This window comes from Haliotis rubra, unplaced genomic scaffold (genome assembly GCF_003918875.1).
Source record: "Haliotis rubra isolate DU_JTF1 unplaced genomic scaffold, ASM391887v1 Scf104, whole genome shotgun sequence".
Lineage (NCBI taxonomy): Eukaryota > Metazoa > Mollusca > Gastropoda > Lepetellida > Haliotidae > Haliotis > Haliotis rubra.
Window position 1 is genome coordinate 390591 of NW_025764937.1, and position 19066 is coordinate 409656.

At 43.1% G+C, this 19066-nt stretch overlaps 1 protein-coding gene across 1 annotated transcript; it reads left to right on the forward strand.

The window, feature by feature from the left end:
• Nucleotides 1-918: 918 nt before the first annotated feature.
• Nucleotides 919-18638, forward strand: LOC124274431 (coiled-coil domain-containing protein 148-like). Its single transcript, XM_046709800.1, has 13 exons — nucleotides 919-1073; nucleotides 2337-2436; nucleotides 3704-4091; nucleotides 8433-8611; nucleotides 8824-9019; nucleotides 9151-9298; nucleotides 10712-10918; nucleotides 14012-14152; nucleotides 14761-14879; nucleotides 15703-15820; nucleotides 16223-16273; nucleotides 16848-16937; nucleotides 17711-18638. Exons 2-13 carry the CDS (start codon nucleotides 2379-2381, stop codon nucleotides 17858-17860), a joined length of 1845 nt encoding a protein of 614 aa, XP_046565756.1. The 5' UTR covers nucleotides 919-1073; nucleotides 2337-2378; the 3' UTR covers nucleotides 17861-18638.
• Nucleotides 18639-19066: the final 428 nt, after the last annotated feature.

The following is a 19066-nucleotide window of genomic DNA, read 5'->3' on the forward strand; positions in this document are numbered from 1 at the left end:
GTCGTGTTGCGATCGATGTGCTTAGGTGCGCGGAACTACCGGACGGCATTGTATATGTATCGTCGGGTCATGTGTTTTCTGGCGTCACATTTCTTATAACTTGAGTAATTGTTCATGCGACATTCGCCGGAAAATAGCAGATGTTCTTAAGCGTAAAAAACATAAATAACAAACCGAGCTAAAGAACATATCCTTAATGTTCTGATATTGTAGGGCCTGACATGTCTTGATCTTATTTCTAACATACAATATATGTTTAGTGTCTTATCTTTATTCCTAATGTGAGTGAGTGAGTTAAAATTTAACTTTGCATCGGCGAACATTTGAGTTCCGCCCAAAAGGCACATGTACGCATCTTCGTGGGTACGAATTGTCCTGTTCCAGAGCCTGTAATCTTGACTTGCCAAATATAGAGTTACTTGGGAGTGTTTGGATATATTTCTGTCAGGGCCTACAGGACAGACTGGCTTGCTTTTTTCAACACCATGAAGGTAATTATGTTAAGCGCTAGCTTAGAGCACAATCAGTCCAGCAGATATATCGCGATCTCCATTTGTGATTTTAAGATATCCTCCCTAAATGTATGAGACTTTCATGGCTTTGAGTTTTTCCTGACATATCACTAACTCACTCACAGACGGCCATGGGGAAAAACGCTTTGACTAACCTACACACATACGCGTGCTACACCATTTGGGAGAGACGGTTCTAAAATAAATGGAGCACACAGAAATATATTTGAAAATGTTTAAATTATTGCCTTTTCAAATATAACAACTACTTGTTTACAGAATATTTTATTGCAAGGAAAGCCAAATATATGTGTCAATCGATACACATCGAGCCGGCACGTTTCCGAGATATGTACAGTGCGTGTGGTGTTCCGACTGTTGCATTACCCATAATGCATCAGGCAACATGGCCACATGTGTTGTTTACGTTCACGACCGACCAAGCTATACATTTCAATTTCGTGTACTGCGATAATGTCAATGACGACAATTGAAATGAAATGATGGCAATACGAGGATGCTTCTTCACAATATCTCGGCGTAAATTCGTTCTTGTATTCTGTGAGTAAAAAAACTAATTTAATTACTTCAGAAAGTTGATCAGGACGAGACCCCACGAACTTCATGACGAATACAGTACAGTTTGACCACAGGAACCCGTTATCGGCATGTAGGTTAAACATAGACCATAGATCTACACGCATGTCCCATATAAATGCCGATAACGGGTTCCTGTGAGTTTGACTTGCAATTTATGTATTTTCTCTCTGCGTTTTATATCCCTTCGAATTCAACGTTTTCACCTGCTATATTTGTAATACCGCTACCGAAATTTCCATTGAAAAATTTGTGTGGACTTTGTTAAAAATTCCTTTAAAACATAAACATACGCCACTGAACACCAGATATATACATTTCGGTCATAAACTAAGGGGCTTGTATTGCTGAGCATAATATGTCCTAGGTCCAACACTCGTTCACTGATAGCCATCCTCATAAATATATATGTAGATGGTTATCAGTGAACTAGTTTAGGACCTAGGACGTATTAATTCAAGCAATAGACGCACCTGCCACCAAGCTGATCTTCTCTACCATCAATGACCAGTTATGATTTATGCAGCATGAATGTTTTGTATATTTCGTCAAATAAAGAAAAGTAAACACACCCAGGGATTTTGTTTGTGGGTACTTGTGGACAAGGATAATATGTGATACAAAGTTGTTTAATGCCGCACTCAGCTACATGGCGGAGGTCTGTAAATAATCACGCCTGGACCAGACAATCCAGTGATCAACATCATAAGCATCAATCTATGCAATTGGGATACGATGACATGTGTCAACCAAGTCAGATAGCCTGACCACCCGATCCCATTAGTCGCCTCTTATGACAAGCATGGCTGGGTTTCAGAAGACAAATTCTTACCTGGATCTCATGATTGTTTTGGAATACAGGAATGATATTTTGTTATAACCTAAAACTGGTTGCAAGGAAATAAGTGTCTTGATATGAGAATTACTGCTGGCACGAAAAAAATCAACTCATTTCCTGTGAAAATACATGGTGCACAGAATACAACATATACAGTTTTCAATATTGTAAACTGTGTTTTTAACAAACACCTTTATAACGAACTGAGAGACATGACAAACTTTTATATCCTCGACCACTTGATATATGTTTAGTCATAATGAGTACAATGTATAACTAACTGTGGATACAAGTGATCCCTTTGAGTTTGTTATAGCCTGCTTCTCTCAGTGAACAAAATGGTAGCGCCTTGATAGTACTGTCTACAAGTATTTCTGTTTTCATTTTAGGTAATGGATAACATGTGTTGAGCTTTGGCCAACTCGACCTGCATGATGAGTGGGCGGGACTACAGGTCCTTCATCACCAACCACAGGGCAGAGGGGATGGGTAGGTGTCAGGTCATTTACAAATTTGGACATATCCTACTTCTGAATTCTACATTGGTTGCAGTGTTACAAATATGAACTCAGTATTTTATTCCTCATTAATTATTTTTGATGCCTTATTTTTATGTTACATAATTCCTCTTTTTTTGTTTACAAGAATGCCTGTCATCGGTAATCAAAGATGAATTAAAGATGTGGTCAGATATGATAAAATGTTGTACATTCCAGGGATATTTTCAGAACATTTTAAAGTAAATTATTGTGGTTACTTAAATTAAATTGTAATTTAATCTGTGTAGTGATGTTTTACTTTTAGCATGCATCAAAGTATAGGATACTTAAAATTCTGAAGAAGTGCAAATTTACAATAAAATAAGAACATTCAATTTTGTTAGTGGTATTCAATAAAAATTCAATAAAAATAGGATGAAATGAGTGTTTGTTGAATATGACATTGATAGAACATTGATAGGTGACCATCCCAAGAGACCAACGTTTGACCAAGTCAAAGTGGGATAAGTTGTATGACTGTTATTACCTTCTAGCACCTTACGGGGCAGTGGGGTAGCCTAGTGGTTAAAGTGATCGCTCATCACTGAAGTTTCGGGTTCGATTTCCCACATGGATACAATGTGTGAAGCCCATTTCTGGTGTCCCCCAGGTGGAAATAACCCATTGCCCAACGTCCGAATCATTTTAGGTAATGATTTTTAGGTAATGTTTTTTCTGTCGGGCAAGCAAATTTGTATATCACGCTGTACCGGTGTCCAGTTGACTTTCCAATGTTAATAATGTTATTTATTTAAAAAATCAACAAGAAAATGGCCAGTATAGTGGAAAAATTATTAGGACAAGTGATATTACATGTGCCACTGTACCGGAGTACACTAGCAATTTTAAAGTTATTCCAACCCTGCCCCCACCGTGATATTGCTTGAATATTGCTAAAAGTGGCGTAAAACCCAACTCACTCACTCACTCACTCTAGCACCTTACAGGCAGCTTGGTTAACCAGGTTAACAATGTGTCAGTGCTCTAAGCATGGACACGTGCATGGCTACAGGTACTTTATAAATGTCTATTATTAAGTCATGTCACTGCTGCGATTGTCGAGGAGATGATGAAGAATGTGAGTTGGATCATATTGGCATTTACCCCTATATTTAATATGGTATGGGTTGAGCTGACTTATCTTCAAAGACGTCAGTTATTACTTCATTATGGTATATGATATTATTGACTGAAAACTTAATTCACCATTTGTGTAGATCGCCTTGTCCATCGGATGTCAGATGGCGTACGCAGCAACATGTATGACCACAATGTGGACTACAACAAACTCAAGGCCATGGCGATGGAAAAGAGGTTTTCTGGTCACAAGACATTAATGAAGGTGCAGAAAATTGAACAACTTTCGAAACAAACAAAAGAAAACCATTTGTTGAAGCAACAGCGTTTAGTGTGGCAGAAGGAGTTCATACACTTGAATCATCTCCGCAAGAAGCAGGGGGCAGAAATTGACCTACATGTTCAGGAGAATTGTATCGTGGCAGCTTGTCGTCAACTGTATCAGGATGCTGAATACTACCAGGCTGGACTGGACAAAGACCTGGAGAAGTTTAAACTGGACACTGTGGAACCGGTATGGAACCTCAGGTAACCCTGGTAACAAGAGTATGAAATTATGAAGACTGGTTTATATGTTTGAAATTATTAGTAGATGTTGAGAAAAATGATAGTGCTGTACAACCTATCATCAATATTGGTGCTATTGGTGTGTGGATGTTCGGCTGATGTTCAGGAAAATGAAGATGTATTTGACATGTTTAAAGTTGTTTGTAATTGGCATGAGAGTGGCAGGTGTAAATGGATTTAGGATTATCATTTTACCATTATGCTATGCCACCCAACACATTTCTCCGTGCCACTGTATTCAGACATCAGCCAACCCCATCCCCAGGGATGACATGATCTTGTTGTTCCAGAGATGACATGATCTTGTTGTTCCAGAGATCCCAGTGATGACATGTTGTTGTTCCAGAGATCCCAGTGATGACATGTTGTTGTTCCAGAGATCCCAGGGATGACATGATCTTGTTGTTCCAGAGATGACATGATCTTGTTGTTCCAGAGATGACATGATCTTGTTGTTCCAGAGATCCCAGGGATGACATGATCTTGTTGTTCCAGAGATCCCAAGGATGACATGATCTTGTTGTTCCAGAGATCCCAGGGATGACATGATCTTGTTGTTCCAGAGATCCCAGGGATGACATGATCTTGTTGTTCCAGAGATCCCAGGGATGACATGATCTTGTTGTTCCAGAGATGACATGATCTTGTTGTTCCAGTCCCAGGGATGACATGATCTTGTTGTTCCAGAGATGACATGATCTTGTTGTTCCAGAGATCCCAGGGATGACATGATCTTGTTGTTCCAGAGATGACATGATCTTGTTGTTCCAGAGATCCCAGTGATGACATGTTGTTGTTCCAGAGATCCCAGGGATGACATGATCTTGTTGTTCCAGAGATCCCAGGGATGACATGATCTTGTTGTTCCAGAGATCCCAGGGATGACATGATCTTGTTGTTCCAGAGATCCCAGGGATGACATGATCTTGTTGTTCCAGAGATCCCAGGGATGACATGATCTTGTTGTTCCAGAGATCCCAGGGATGACATGATCTTGTTGTTCCAGAGATGACATGATCTTGTTGTTCCAGAAATCCCAGGGATGACATGTCTTGTTGTTCCAGAGATCCCAGGGATGACATCTTGAGAGATCTGATCTTGTTGTTCCAGAGATCCCAGGGATGACATGATCTTGTTGTTCCAGAGATCCCAGAGATGACATGATCTTGTTGTTCCAGAGATCCCAGGGATGACATGATCTGTTGTTCCAGTTCCAGAGATGACATGATCTTGTTGTTCCAGAGATCCCAGGGATGACATGATCTTGTTGTTCCAGAGATCCCAGGGATGACATGATCTTGTTGTTCCAGAGATGAGATCCCAGAGATGACATGATCTTGTTGTTCCAGTTCCCAGGGATGACATGATCTTGTTGTTCCAGAGATCCCAGTTGTTCCAGGATGACATGATCTTGTTGTTCCAGAGATGACCCAGGATGACATGATCTTGTTGTTCCAGAGATCCCAGGGATGACATGATCTTGTTGTTCCAGAGATCCCCAGGAGATGGATGATCTTGTTGTTCCAGATCCCAGATGACTTGATCTTGTTGTTCCAGAGATCCCAGGGATGACATGATCTTGTTGTTCCAGAGATGACATGATCTTGTTGTTCCAGAGATCCCAGGGATGACATGATCATGATCTTGTTCCAGAGATCCCAGGGATTGATCCAGTTCCAGAGATGACATGATCTTGTTGTTCCAGAGATCCCAGGGATGACATGATCTTGTTGTTCCAGAGATGACATGATCTTGTTGTTCCAGAGATGACATGATCTTGTTGTTCCAGAGATCCCAGGGATGACATGATCTTGTTGTTCCAGAGATCCCAGGGATGACATGATCTTGTTGTTCCAGAGATGACATGATCTTGTTGTTCCAGAGATGACATGATCTTGTTGTTCCAGAGATGACATGATCTTGTTGTTCCAGAGATGACATGATCTTGTTGTTCCAGAGATGACATGATCTTGTTGTTCCAGAGATCCCACATGATGATTGTTGTTCCAGAGAGATGATCTTGTTGTTCCAGATGACATGATCTTGTTGTTCCAGAGATGACATGATCTTGTTGTTCCAGAGATGACATGATCTTGTTGTTCCAGAGATGACATGATCTTGTTGTTCCAGAGATCCCAGGGATGACATGATCTTGTTGTTCCAGAGATGACATGATCTTGTTGTTCCAGAGATGACATGATCTTGTTGTTCCAGAGATGACATGATCTTGTTGTTCCAGAGATGACATGATCTTGTTGTTCCAGGGATGACATGATCTTGTTGTTCCAGAGATGACATGATCTTGTTGTTCCAGAGATGACATGATCTTGTTGTTCCAGAGATGACATGATCTTGTTGTTCCAGAGATGACATGATCTTGTTGTTCCAGAGATGACATGATCTTGTTGTTCCAGAGATGACTTGATCTTGTTGTTCCAGAGATCCCAGGGATGACATGATCTTGTTGTTCCAGAGATGACATCTTGGGATGACATGATCTTGTTGTTCCAGAGATGACAGGTTGATGACATGATCTTGTTGTTCCAGAGATCATGAGTTGTTCCAGATGACATGATCTTGTTGTTCCAGAGATCCCAGGGATGACATGATCTTGTTGTTCCAGAGATCCCAGGGATGACATGATCTTGTTGTTCCAGAGATCCCAGGGATGACATGATTTGTTGTTCCAGAGACCAGTGACCAGGGATGACATGATGACTTGTTGTTCCAGAGATCCCAGTTGGATGACATGATCTTGTTGTTCCAGAGATCCCAGGGATGACATGATCTTGTTGTTCCAGAGATGACATGATCTTGTTGTTCCAGAGATCCCAGGATGACATGATCTTGTTGTTCCAGATCCCATGACACATGATCTTGTTGTTCCAGAGATCCCATGACCTGATGTTGTTGTTCCAGAGATGACATGATCTTGTTGTTCCAGAGATGACATGATCTTGTTGTTCCAGAGATCCCAGGGATGACATGTTGTTGTTCCAGAGATCCCAGGGATGACATGATCTTGTTGTTCCAGAGATGACCTTGAGGGATGACAATGATCTGATGTTGTTCCAGAGATCCTCAGGGATGACAGAGTGATCTTGTTGTTCCAGAGATGACCTGATATGACATGTTGTTGTTCCAGAGATGACCTGATGTTGTTGTTCTAGAGATGACCTTGATGTTGTTGTTCCAGAGTTGACCTGATGTTGTTGTTCTAGAGATGACCTGATGTTGTTGTTCCAGAGTTGACCTAATGTTGTTCCAGCAATGACCTGATGTTGTTGTTGAGATGACCTGTTCCATTGTAATGTTGTTGAGATGACCTGATGTTGTTGTTCCAGCAATGACCTGATGACCTTATGTTGTTGTTCCAGAGTTGACCTGATGTTGTTGTTCCAGAGATGACCTATGACCTGATGTTGTTGTTCCAGCAATGACCTGATGTTGTTGTTCTAGAGATGACCTTATGTTGTTGTTCCAGAGTTGACCTAATGTTGTTGTTCTAGAGATGACCTGATGTTGTTGTTCCAGAGATGAGAGAGATGACCTGATGTTGTTGTTCCAGACAATGACCTGATGTTGTTGTTCCCTAGTTGTTGTTCTAGATGACCTTTGTTCCAGCAATGACCTGATGTTGTTGTTGTTCAGATGACCTTATGTTGTTGTTCCAGAGTTGACCTAATGTTGTTGTTCTAGAGATGACCTGATGTTGTTGTTCCAGCAATGACCTGATGTTGTTGTTGTTCCAGAGATGACCTTATGTTGTTGTTCCAGAGTTGACCTAATGTTGTTGTTCTAGAGATGACCTGATGTTGTTGTTCCAGACATGATCTAAATTTGTTCCAGCAATGACCTGATGTTGTTGTTGTTGTTCCAGAGATGACCTTATGTTGTTGTTCCAGAGTTGACCTAATGTTGTTGTTCTAGAGATGACCTGATGTTGTTGTTCCAGAGATGATCTAAATGTTCCAGCAATGACCTGATGTTGTTGTTCTAGAGATGACCTGATGTTGTTGTTGTTCCAGAGATGACCTAGATGTTGACCTTGTTCCAGAGATGACCTGATGTTGTTGTTCCAGAGTTGACCTGTTGTTCTAGAGATGACCTAATGTTGTTGTTCTAGAGATGACCTGATGTTGTTGTTCCAGAGTTGACCTAATGTTCTAGAGATGACCTAATGTTGTTGTTCTAGAGATGACCTGATGTTGTTGTTCCAGAGTTGACCTAATGTTCTAGAGATGACCTAATGTTGTTGTTCCAGAAATGACCAGTAATAATCTGATGATGTTGTTGCTCCAGAGATGACCTGACCTACTGGCTGAAGGAGAACAAAGAAGAGTTACGTCTGGGTGCCCCGGAAGTGATCGAGCATCACGCACAGATCATGGACACCATCGCCTCTGTTAAACAGCAGCAGGAGGACATCTTAGATAAACTGAAGCAGGAGCAGCGATTCCTGGAACAGGAACTTCAGTCAGGTGGGCCGTTGTCAAGGTTACAAGAATACAAGGAATCACTTGGTGTTACAACACTCATTGTCCAGCTGACCAGTATGATAGCAAGTTAGATTAGTGATGTCAGATGTCAACTGCTTCAGCTATTCATGAAGCCCTATCACTTGACTGTTTTTTACCCCTGCTTTTTTAAGTTGAGGTAAAACCCTGTTACTCCTTTTGCTTGGTCATTTCAGAAGAGTTGCAGGAGCTCTGTCCCCCTCAGATGGAGAAGCGACCCAAGTTTGTTGATGGCATTCCTCCCGAGGCCTACGACCTTGAGTGTCCAGATGAGAGGTTGAAGGTGTCAGTGCTTGAGGAGTTCTTGATCCTGGATCAGAAATACTATGCTCGCCTCGCTGACCTCGACAGCAGACACCGGAAGGCTTTGAGGTAGGTGTAGATGTAATAGTGTGAAAAATTTAAACAGACTTGACCTTGTCCATTGTCATGGCATCAAACCCAGTTGACTCACTCACTGAAACTTTGGGCTAAGCGTTTGTTGATGCTGTTGCTGTTTACAGCAGTGACCATACAGGAGGCTGGGACGATGAGGACCACTTCACATTTGTGGCAGTGTACGACCAATATCCCACGGAGTTACAGAACAGGCGGAAACTCCTTGTGGACAGACTGAAGCGCCACCTACCTCACTTGAACAGGGCAGAACTTGTGAGTTGTTAGCTTGTTTTTCTGTAAAGTTAGCTCAGTAGTTTGTTCAATAAAAGGCATCCCACCTTGTTAGTTGAGCTCATGCCTCTGCCTCGATTCCCTCCATGTGTCTACCTCCTGAACCAGTATTCTAGTATTCACTTCTTGGAGGTCAAACTCAGGAAGATTTCAAGGCTAACATCGATTGAACGACTGAGTTTTCTTTTTATACCCCATTTAACAATGTCACACCCTCTCCAGTAATGGACATCAGGAATGAGCTTTATATACGGCACCCTTGTGAGGAGCGGAATGAGAGTCCTCCAGTTGAGTCAATGCTTTAACCACATGGCTACTGTCTCACTGTCCAGACACCTCTGAAGATCCGGGTTAGAACTTGCCTTCAGCAACCCATGCTTGTCGTTAGAGGCGATTAATGGGATCACTGTCTTCGTTGACACGTGTCATCGTATCCCAGTTGTGTAGATTGTTGCTCATGCTGTTGATAACTGGATTGTCTGGTCCAGACTTGATTATTTACAGACCACTGACATATAGCTGGAATATTGCTGAGTGCGGCGTTTAACACGAATCAAACAAAACTCATTGTCCAGGCACTGGAATGATACTGGAGTTAGCCTTCCTTGTTCTGCTGTTGTTGGGACTGACTCCTCAGATATCTGTTCAGTATATTCATTGTTTGTCATCATTCTTCAATCTTATTTGTGGTGTGAAATGTTATTTGTTGCCTCCAGATATTGCAACACATCAGTTTAACAACACAACTAACAGGTACACACGTCTTCTACTCATGTGTTAACCTCCTGCCGCTAGACTCACAGACAACCTGAAAGTGTCTGCTCGAAGTAAAGATGGCCAGGAATCAGTCAAGTGCTTACAGAGTAGTGATCACAGAGGATTCAAAGTCATTTTACGTACACTTCACTGACTTTGCCCACCATGTGATGCAGACTACCCATCCAAAGTTTAGACTCACTAGTGTATATATAGCCACTTACTTCAGTCAACTGTTCTACACTAGATTTTGAAAAATATTCCATACAGATTAAAGGTACTGTTTGCACATGAACTGATGTATTGTAAAACAACTTCCTAACGTTGAAAAGATTATTGTCATGAGTTCCATGAATAATGAAACTCAGTGAAATTCTTAACAAAACTCAACACCAAAACTGTTCACATGCATGATATTTGCACATGCTTTTCAGCAAGTTGATGCATGATCCTCCTACAAAAGTTTGTAGTTAGTTTTATGAAGTTGTAGAGAATTTCATCTCCGATGTAGCCATATATATATACATAACATATAAAGTGAGTTCTTTAAGTCTAAACTTTTGATGGGTAGTGTAGTAAACATTTGAAAGTCTACAGTTCTAAGAGGCCGACTAATTACTTGTTGTTATGTTGCTGTAGATGGAGCATGAGGACTGGTGGCTAGACTTCAAGCATTATAATGAGCGGCACAAATCCATCTTGTCTGACTGGCTCCGTGACCGTCGGGAGCTGTTGGTGAAGGCCAGGCTGGTGTTTGCTGAGGCTGCTGCTGCCCAGGACCTGGATGACCTGAAAGAGAACAGCAGACAGAAACAGCTGGAGTTGTGTGAAGCCCTGTACTCTCAGGTGAGACACTGATGACCTGTACACTCAGGTGAGATAGTGATGCCCTGTACACTCAGGTGAGACACTGATGACCTGTACACTCAGGTGAGACACTGATGACCTGTACACTCAGGTGAGATAGTGATGCCCTGTACACTCAGGTGAGACACTGATGACCTGTACACTCAGGTGAGATAGTGATGCCCTGTACACTCAGGTGAGGTGAGATAGTGATGCCCTGTACACTCAGGTGAGATAGTGATGCCCTGTACACTCAGGTGAGATAGTGATGCCCTGTACACTCAGGTGAGATAGTGATGCCCTGTACACTCAGGTGAGACAGTGATGCCCTGTACACTCAGGTGAGATAGTCAGGTGAGATAGTGATGCCCTGTACACTCAGGTGAGATAGTGATGCCCTGTACACTCAGGTGAGACACTGATGCCCTGTACACTCAGGTGAGATAGTGATGCCCTGTACACTCAGGTGAGATAGTGAAGCCCTGTACACTCAGGTGAGACACTGATGCCCTGTACACTCAGGTGAGGTAGTGATGCCCTGTACACTCAGGTGAGATAGTGATGCCCTGTACACTCAGGTGAGATAGTGAAGCCCTGTACACTCAGGTGAGATAGTGATGCCCTGTACACTCAGGTGAGATAGTGATGCCCTGTACACTCAGGTGAGATAGTGAAGCCCTGTACACTCAGGTGAGATAGTGATGCCCTGTACACTCAGGTGAGATAGTGATGCCCTGTACACTCAGGTGAGATAGTGAGACACTGATGATGCCCTGTACACTCAGGTGAGGTAGTGATGCCCTGTACACTCAGGTGAGATAGTGAAGCCCTGTACACTCAGGTGAGATAGTGATGCCCTGTACACTCAGGTGAGATAGTGATGCCCTGTACACTCAGGTGAGATAGTGATGCTCTGTATGCTCAGGTGAGGTAGTGATGCTCTGTACGCTCAGGTGAGATAGTGATGCCCTGTGTGCTCAGGTGAGATAGTTATACCTTGTACACTGAGGTGAAATAGTGATGCCCTGTACACTCAGGTGAGCTAGTGATGCCCTGTACACTCAGGTGAGCTAGTGATGCCCTGTACACTCAGTTGAGATAGTGATGCCCTGGACATGAGTGAGGAAGTAGTGTTGTGCCAAGTACATTCAGGTGTCTCAATAATGTGGTGCCTTCTGCACAGGAGTAATGCCCTATACATGCAGGATGAGACATCTGTTTGATGCCCTATACATGCAGGATGAGACACCTGTTTAATGCCCTATACATGCAGGATGAGACATCTGTTTGATGCCCTATACATGCAGGATGAGACATCTGTTTGATGCCCTATACATGCAGGATGAGACACCTGTTTAATGCCCTATACATGCAGGATGAGACATCTGTTTGATGCCCTATACATGCAGGATGAGACATCTGTTTAATGCCCTATACATGCAGGATGAGACATCTGTTTGATGCCCTATACATGCAGGATGAGACATCTGTGAGTGATGCCCTATACATGCAGGATGAGACATCTGTTTGATGCCCCATATACATGCAGGATGAGACACCTGATTAATGCCCTATACATGCAGGATGAGACATCTGTTTGATGCCCTATACATGCAGGATGAGACATCTGTTTGATGCCCTATACATGCAGGATGAGACATCTGTTTGATGCCCTATACATGCAGGATGAGACATCTGTTTGATGCCCTATACATGCAGGATGAGACACCTGTTTGATGCCCTATACATGCAGGATGAGACATCTGTTTGATGCCCTATACATGCAGGATGAGACATCTGTTTGATGCCCTATACATGCAGGATGAGACATCTGTTTAATGCCCTATACATGCAGGATGAGACACCTGTTTAATGCCCTATACATGCAGGATGAGACACCTGTTTAATGCCCTATACATGCAGGATGAGACATCTGTTTGATGCCCTATACATGCAGGATGAGACACCTGATTAATGCCCTATACATGCAGGATGAGACATCTGTTTGATGCCCTATACATGCAGGATGAGACATCTGTTTGATGCCCTATACATGCAGGATGAGACATCTGTTTGATGCCCTATACATGCAGGATGAGACATCTGTTTGATGCCCTATACATGCAGGATGAGACACCTGTTTGATGCCCTATACATGCAGGATGAGACACCTGTTTGATGCCCTATACATGCAGGATGAGACATCTGTTTGATGCCCTATACATGCAGGATGAGACATCTGTTTAATGCCCTATACATGCAGGATGAGACACCTGTTTAATGCCCTATACATGCAGGATGAGACACCTGTTTAATGCCCTATACATGCAGAATGAGACATCTGTTTGATGCCCTATACATGCAGGATGAGACACCTGTTTAATGCCCTATACATGCAGGATGAGACATCTGTTTGATGCCCTATACATGCAGGATGAGACATCTGTTTGATGCCCTATACATGCAGGATGAGACATCTGTTTGATGCCCTATATGTTCAGTTGAGGCACCTATTTGATGCCCTGTATTATCAGGTAAGACCCTTTCATGATGCTCTGTACTCTCAGGTAGATATACCAGGTAGGTATGTACTCTATGAACTCAAGTGAGTCACTTGATGAATGCTCCATACATAAAGGTGAGACACAGGTCTGATTCTCTGTATTATCAGGTGAGACACTTAGGTGAAGCAGATTAGTCATACAAAGTAATTCTTTGTACTCTCTGTTGAGACACAGATGTGATGCCCTGTATGCACAGGTGAGACCCAGATGTGATGCCCTGTATGCACGGGTGAGACCCAGATGTGATGCCCTGTATGCATGGGTGAGACCCAGATGTCATGCCCTGTACGCACAGGTGAGACCCAGATGTGATGCCCTGTATGCACGGGTGAGACCCAGATGTGATGCCCTGTACGCACAGGTGAGACACATCTGTGGTTTCCTGGACTTGCTGATGAAACACAGAAGATGCCCCGTACATGTTATCAACTAAAGTTAAAGATGTATATAAAATTAAAATAAAAACAAAATAACTGTCAGCCTCTGTGTAGCTCCATATGAGTGCAGCAATGTGTGTCATGTTGCCCAGGTGCTGCGATGGAGGGAGCAGAAGATGGAGGTGATGCAGCTGGAGATGGAGCTGGAGCAGAAGCGGGCGGAGGAGATGGCAGAACTGGAGCAAGCCGAGCGAGAACAAGAACAGCAACGTCGGCAGAAGCAGAAACACAAGGTGGAGTGTTGATTTGTTATTTTTGTTTGCTTTTTGTCGCACATTTGGTGTTCCAGAGTATGGGAGGATTGACTCGACTTATACAGAGAAGAGAAACTGTAGGATTTGTACACTGTGATGGAGATGGAGGGAAAGGAGAGGAAAAAGAGCAGCCTGGTGCCTCACTGCTAAACAGTGGGAGTTGTACAGTGGTTTGGGGGGGCACTGGGGTAGCCTAGTGGTTAAAGTGTTTGCTCATCACGCCAAAGTCAGGCTTGATTCCCCACATGGGTGCAATGTGTGAAGCCCATTTTGGTGTCACATGATATTGCTGGAATATTGCTAAAAGTGGCGTAAAACGATACTCACTCACTGCAGGTGTGAGGATGTTGGAGTATAGTGAAGTTGCTGTAGACAACACGTGGTGACTCTCTGATAACACTGGGCTTTGTTCACATCTGGAGGTTCATTTTGCTAAACCATTGCATTGTTTGGTTTTCAAGGATTTGGTCGTTAGATATGGGGTATCTAAAATATTATCTTAATTAAATATGATTGTGCTTTCCTATGCAATATTTTCTTGAGAATTGTATATTCAGCATGTGTGACTGTCTTCTGTGACTCTCCAGATCAGTGAGTACCACCAGGAGAGAGAGGAGAGACGACGGAAGCAGGAGGAGAGAGACCGATATCGACTCCAGGAGCTTCAGACCATCCTCGAGGAGCAAGCCGAGTTCGACAGGGAGAGGTGGGCTCATTCATAATTGTTACTATTGAGTTCTGTTAAATAAGCCTGGCATGACTTGTGATGGTGATGCTAAGCCTGGTGTGACTTAAAAATGGTGTTGCAAAGCCTTGTGTTACTGACAGTGGTGTTGTGAAGCCTAGCATAAGTCACAATGGTGTTGCTAAGTGAGGTGTGACTCACAGTGGTGCTGCTAAGCCTGGTGTGAGTCAGAATGGTGCTGCTAAGCCAGGTGTGAGTCAGAATGGTGCTGCTAAGCCTATCATGACTCACAATATTGTTGCTAAGCCAGGTGTGAGCAGAATGGTGTTGCTAAGCCAGGTGTGAGTCAGAACGGTTTTGCTAAGCCAGGTGTGACTCACAATAGTGTTGCTAAGCCAGGTGTGAGTCAGAATGGTGCTGCTAAGCCAGGTATGACTCACAGTGGTGTTGCTAAGCCAGGTGTGAGTCAGAATGGTGCCGCTAAGCCAGGTATGACTCACAGTGGTGTTGCTAAGCCAGGTGTGAGTCAGAATGGTGTTGCTAAGCCAGGTGAGTCAGAATGGTGTTGCTAAGCCAGGTGTGAGTCAGAATGGTGCTGCTAAGCCAGGTGTGAGTCAGAATGGTGTTGCTAAGCCAGGTGTGAGTCAGAATGGTGTTGCTAAGCCAGGTGTGAGTCAGAATGGTGCTGCTAAGCCAGGTGTGACTCACAGTGGTGTTGCTAAGCCAGGTGTGACTCACAGTGGTGTTGCTAAGCCAGGTGTGACTCACAGTGGTGTTGCTAAGCCAGGTGTGACTCACAGTGGTGTTGCTAAGCCAGGTGTGACTCACAGTGGTGTTGTTGCAGGGTGAAGTTCCGGGAGGAACAGCTGGAGAGACGGAGAGAGGAGAGACAGATAGAACAGGAGGCCAAAGCCCAAGAGGACATGGAGCGAGAGAGGAGACTGGAGGCTCTCCGAGAGCAGGTCAGAGAGGCACCATGCTTGTGATACATTAGAAAATGTTCCCTATCATCTCATTCAAGTCATGTTAGATGACTAGCTTGGCGAGATGGTCCGATGCTGGCTGAGTAACTTTGTTATTGCAGGTCATCATGCACCAGCCATGGGATTGTTGCTCATGATATCAATCACTGGTTTGTCATCTTAGGAATTGACTTTTTACAGGCCACCTCCATGTACCTGTAACACTCATGAGTTACACAACACAACATTCAAATAAGCTAAAATTCAAGCTAAAATGACAATTTACAGTTTAGAATACCTCAGCTCATCATAAGTAGTATTCTGAATATGTAGATGCTTTGTTCTTTGTAGGTTTTTGTCCCTTAAATGATGACTCTGGAATGTGTGACATTCATGTTATAGGTGCGGCCTATTGCAGAGAGTGACCCCGAGAGACTGCTCAAACAAACAGAGGTAAGGATTGTGCACACCTGTGTCTGTTCTGCAGGTGTGTTGACAGTCGTGTATGTAAATGGTGTATTGTATGCAGATTTATGCAAATATCTTCTGTTTGTAGGTTATAATCAGATCATTTCCTGAGACAATACCTGTCTCTGTCAAGATGACCCATGAAGATCTGGGTTAGAATTGATCTCCAGCAACCCATGCTTGTCATAAGAGGCGACTAACGGGATCGGGTGGTCAGGATGGTTGGTTTGGTTGTATGGGCAAGCGTTCGACCTTTTATCAGAACCTCTGTGGTTCGAATGCAAAAATGAGACTAAGAATCTGTTGACACCCAAGGATAATGTTTGCAAAAATTCATAGCAAATTTTTGGGAATGGTACAATATATGCAAATGAGTAATACCTGCCTGTATAAAGATGTCGATCATACAGTGCCAAGAGTGTTGCATTTGGACCATAGCCCCTGATGATAAACTGGATAATTTTAATAAGTGGATCCACACCTTAAAACATGCTGTACAGTGTTACCTGGAGAGCGTCAGGTTGTTGTAAGAAATGCCTGTCTGTTGCTGTGGTTACAGGCATGGCAAGCAAGGCTGGCAGAGGAAGAATTTGAAGAGAGTAACATCCAGAAGCCCCTGTTTGATATCAACACCTTCACAGCCAATCAGGTACTTCAGTTTAGGGCAGTGGGGTAGCCTAGTTGTTAAAACACTCCTTGTCATGCTAAATCCTGGGTTCGATTCCCCACATGGGTACATTGTGTCAGAGACCATCTATTATATGGTCTCTGATTGTGTGAAGCCCATTTCTGGTGTCTCCTGCCGTATTATTGCTGGAATATTGCAAGAAGCTGTGTAAACCCTAACACAGTCACTCACTTTTAGTGAGAATTTATATGTTATGAGGTTGTGTACTTGTTCCTATAATGTCCTAGGCCAAATCCTAGAAAAGTGCCTATCTTTTAGGATCTTTAGCAGCAGTAAATGTGTTATCCAGTAATTAGTATGATACCTCCCAAACTCAGGAAATTCTTGTTGATATGGAACTAGCCACAGAATGTATCAGGTTACTAAAAACAAACAAGGTTTACCCCACTGCTGAACACACAGTCCTCAGACCAGCTGCCTGACTATAAACCATGGTCTAATGAAGGGTGACAAGCACTGGTGTTCAACATAGTCAAGATATGAAGTATGGGTGATCAGGCTGGGTGTATCATATTTCATGATTTTGATACTATCTCTACATTTAGACTTGGAGTATGGATTGAAGGAATCAGTATGGAAATATCGAGACCAGGCTTGTTTGTTACAATAAACATGTTCTGAGCTGACAGACTGGAGCATTAGATACATATAGTTTTCCTACAGTTGTGTTTTTTATCACAGACATATATACCCATGTTATCGACCAATGTCAGAACTGGTTGTCATGGTTACAGGTGACATCAGACCCCAGGGTGAGGCTGGAACAGAAGCTCCGCGATGCAGGCCTGCACAAGTCCGACTATGCCCGACAAGTTCTGTCCCAGGTCAAACCTCTTCATCCCCCGAGGAAGGACATGAAATCGACCGTCTTGAAGTATGACTGACCCCCAGAGGGTGGAACCAGCAATACTGCCCCATCACTGTCAGTGCATCTGGCATCACCTCCAGTCATCCTGTGACTGGACCTAGAGGTGTTCTGATACACATACCTCACCTATACTTGCATGGGGTGAACAAGCTGGTCAAATGTTGCCTTTACTATGCCATTTTCTGGGACATCTTTGTGGTTGATGTCAGACAGTGTGTGTTGAGTAACTGGTGATTTTTGACAAGCATTTTTATCGTACTATGCAATCAAGTTTGGCATTTTGATAGTATAATGTTGGTTTAGGTGGTTATCTGGCTGAGTTTGAAACTTTATAAGCATTGATTGATGCGTCCGTGTTCCATGTGGTATCCAGTGGGGTATGGGTGAGTGTATGTCTGGGATGCATTCATACGTTGGTGAATGAGGACATTCCTGAGCATGTTGTGTGGAAGATATTTTAACTGTCACGTAACCAGGAATGTGTGTCATAAAAACAGGTGTCATGCATTCAGGAATGTGTTTCATGTAACAAGTGTCATGCATTCAGGAATGTGTGTCATGTAACAAGTGTCATGCATTCAGGAATGTGTGTCATGTAACCAGGTGTCAATATACAACCAGGAATGTGACCTTTAACCAGGAATGTGTGACATACAACCAGGAATGTGACATTCAACCAGGAATGTGACATACTACCAGGGATGTGTGACATTCAACCAGGAATGTGACATACTACTATGAATTTGTGACATACTACCAGGAATGTGTGACATTCAACCAGGAATGTGACATACAACCAGGAATGTGTGACATTCACACATTCAACCAGGAATGTGACATACAACCGGGAATGTGTGACATACAAACAGGAATGTGTCACATTCAACCAGGAATGTGTGACATGTAACCAGTGTCATGCAGTCAGGAATGTGTGTCATGTACACAGCTGTCACATACTACCAGGTCTATGTGTGTCATGTACACAGCTGCCACATACTACCAGGTCTATGTGTGTCATGAACACAGCTGTCACATACTACCAGGTCTATGTTTGTCATGTACACAGCTGCCACATACTACCAGGTCTATGTGTGTCATGAACACAGCTGTCACATACTACCAGGTCTATGTGTGTCATGTACACAGCTGTCACATACTACCAGGTCTATGTGTGTCATGTACACAGCTGTCACATACTACCAGGTCTATGTGTGTCATGTAC

Excerpts from the sequence above, each read along its gene's own strand:
- LOC124274431 (XM_046709800.1), top strand. The coding sequence starts at position 2,379 with ATGATGAGTGGGCGGGACTACAGGTCCTTCATCACCAACCACAGGGCA. Across the intron at positions 14,153-14,760 it reads GGCAGAAGCAGAAACACAAG|ATCAGTGAGTACCACCAGGA; the intron begins GTGGAGTGTTGA and ends GTGACTCTCCAG. Across the intron at positions 15,821-16,222 it reads TGGAGGCTCTCCGAGAGCAG|GTGCGGCCTATTGCAGAGAG; the intron begins GTCAGAGAGGCA and ends TTCATGTTATAG.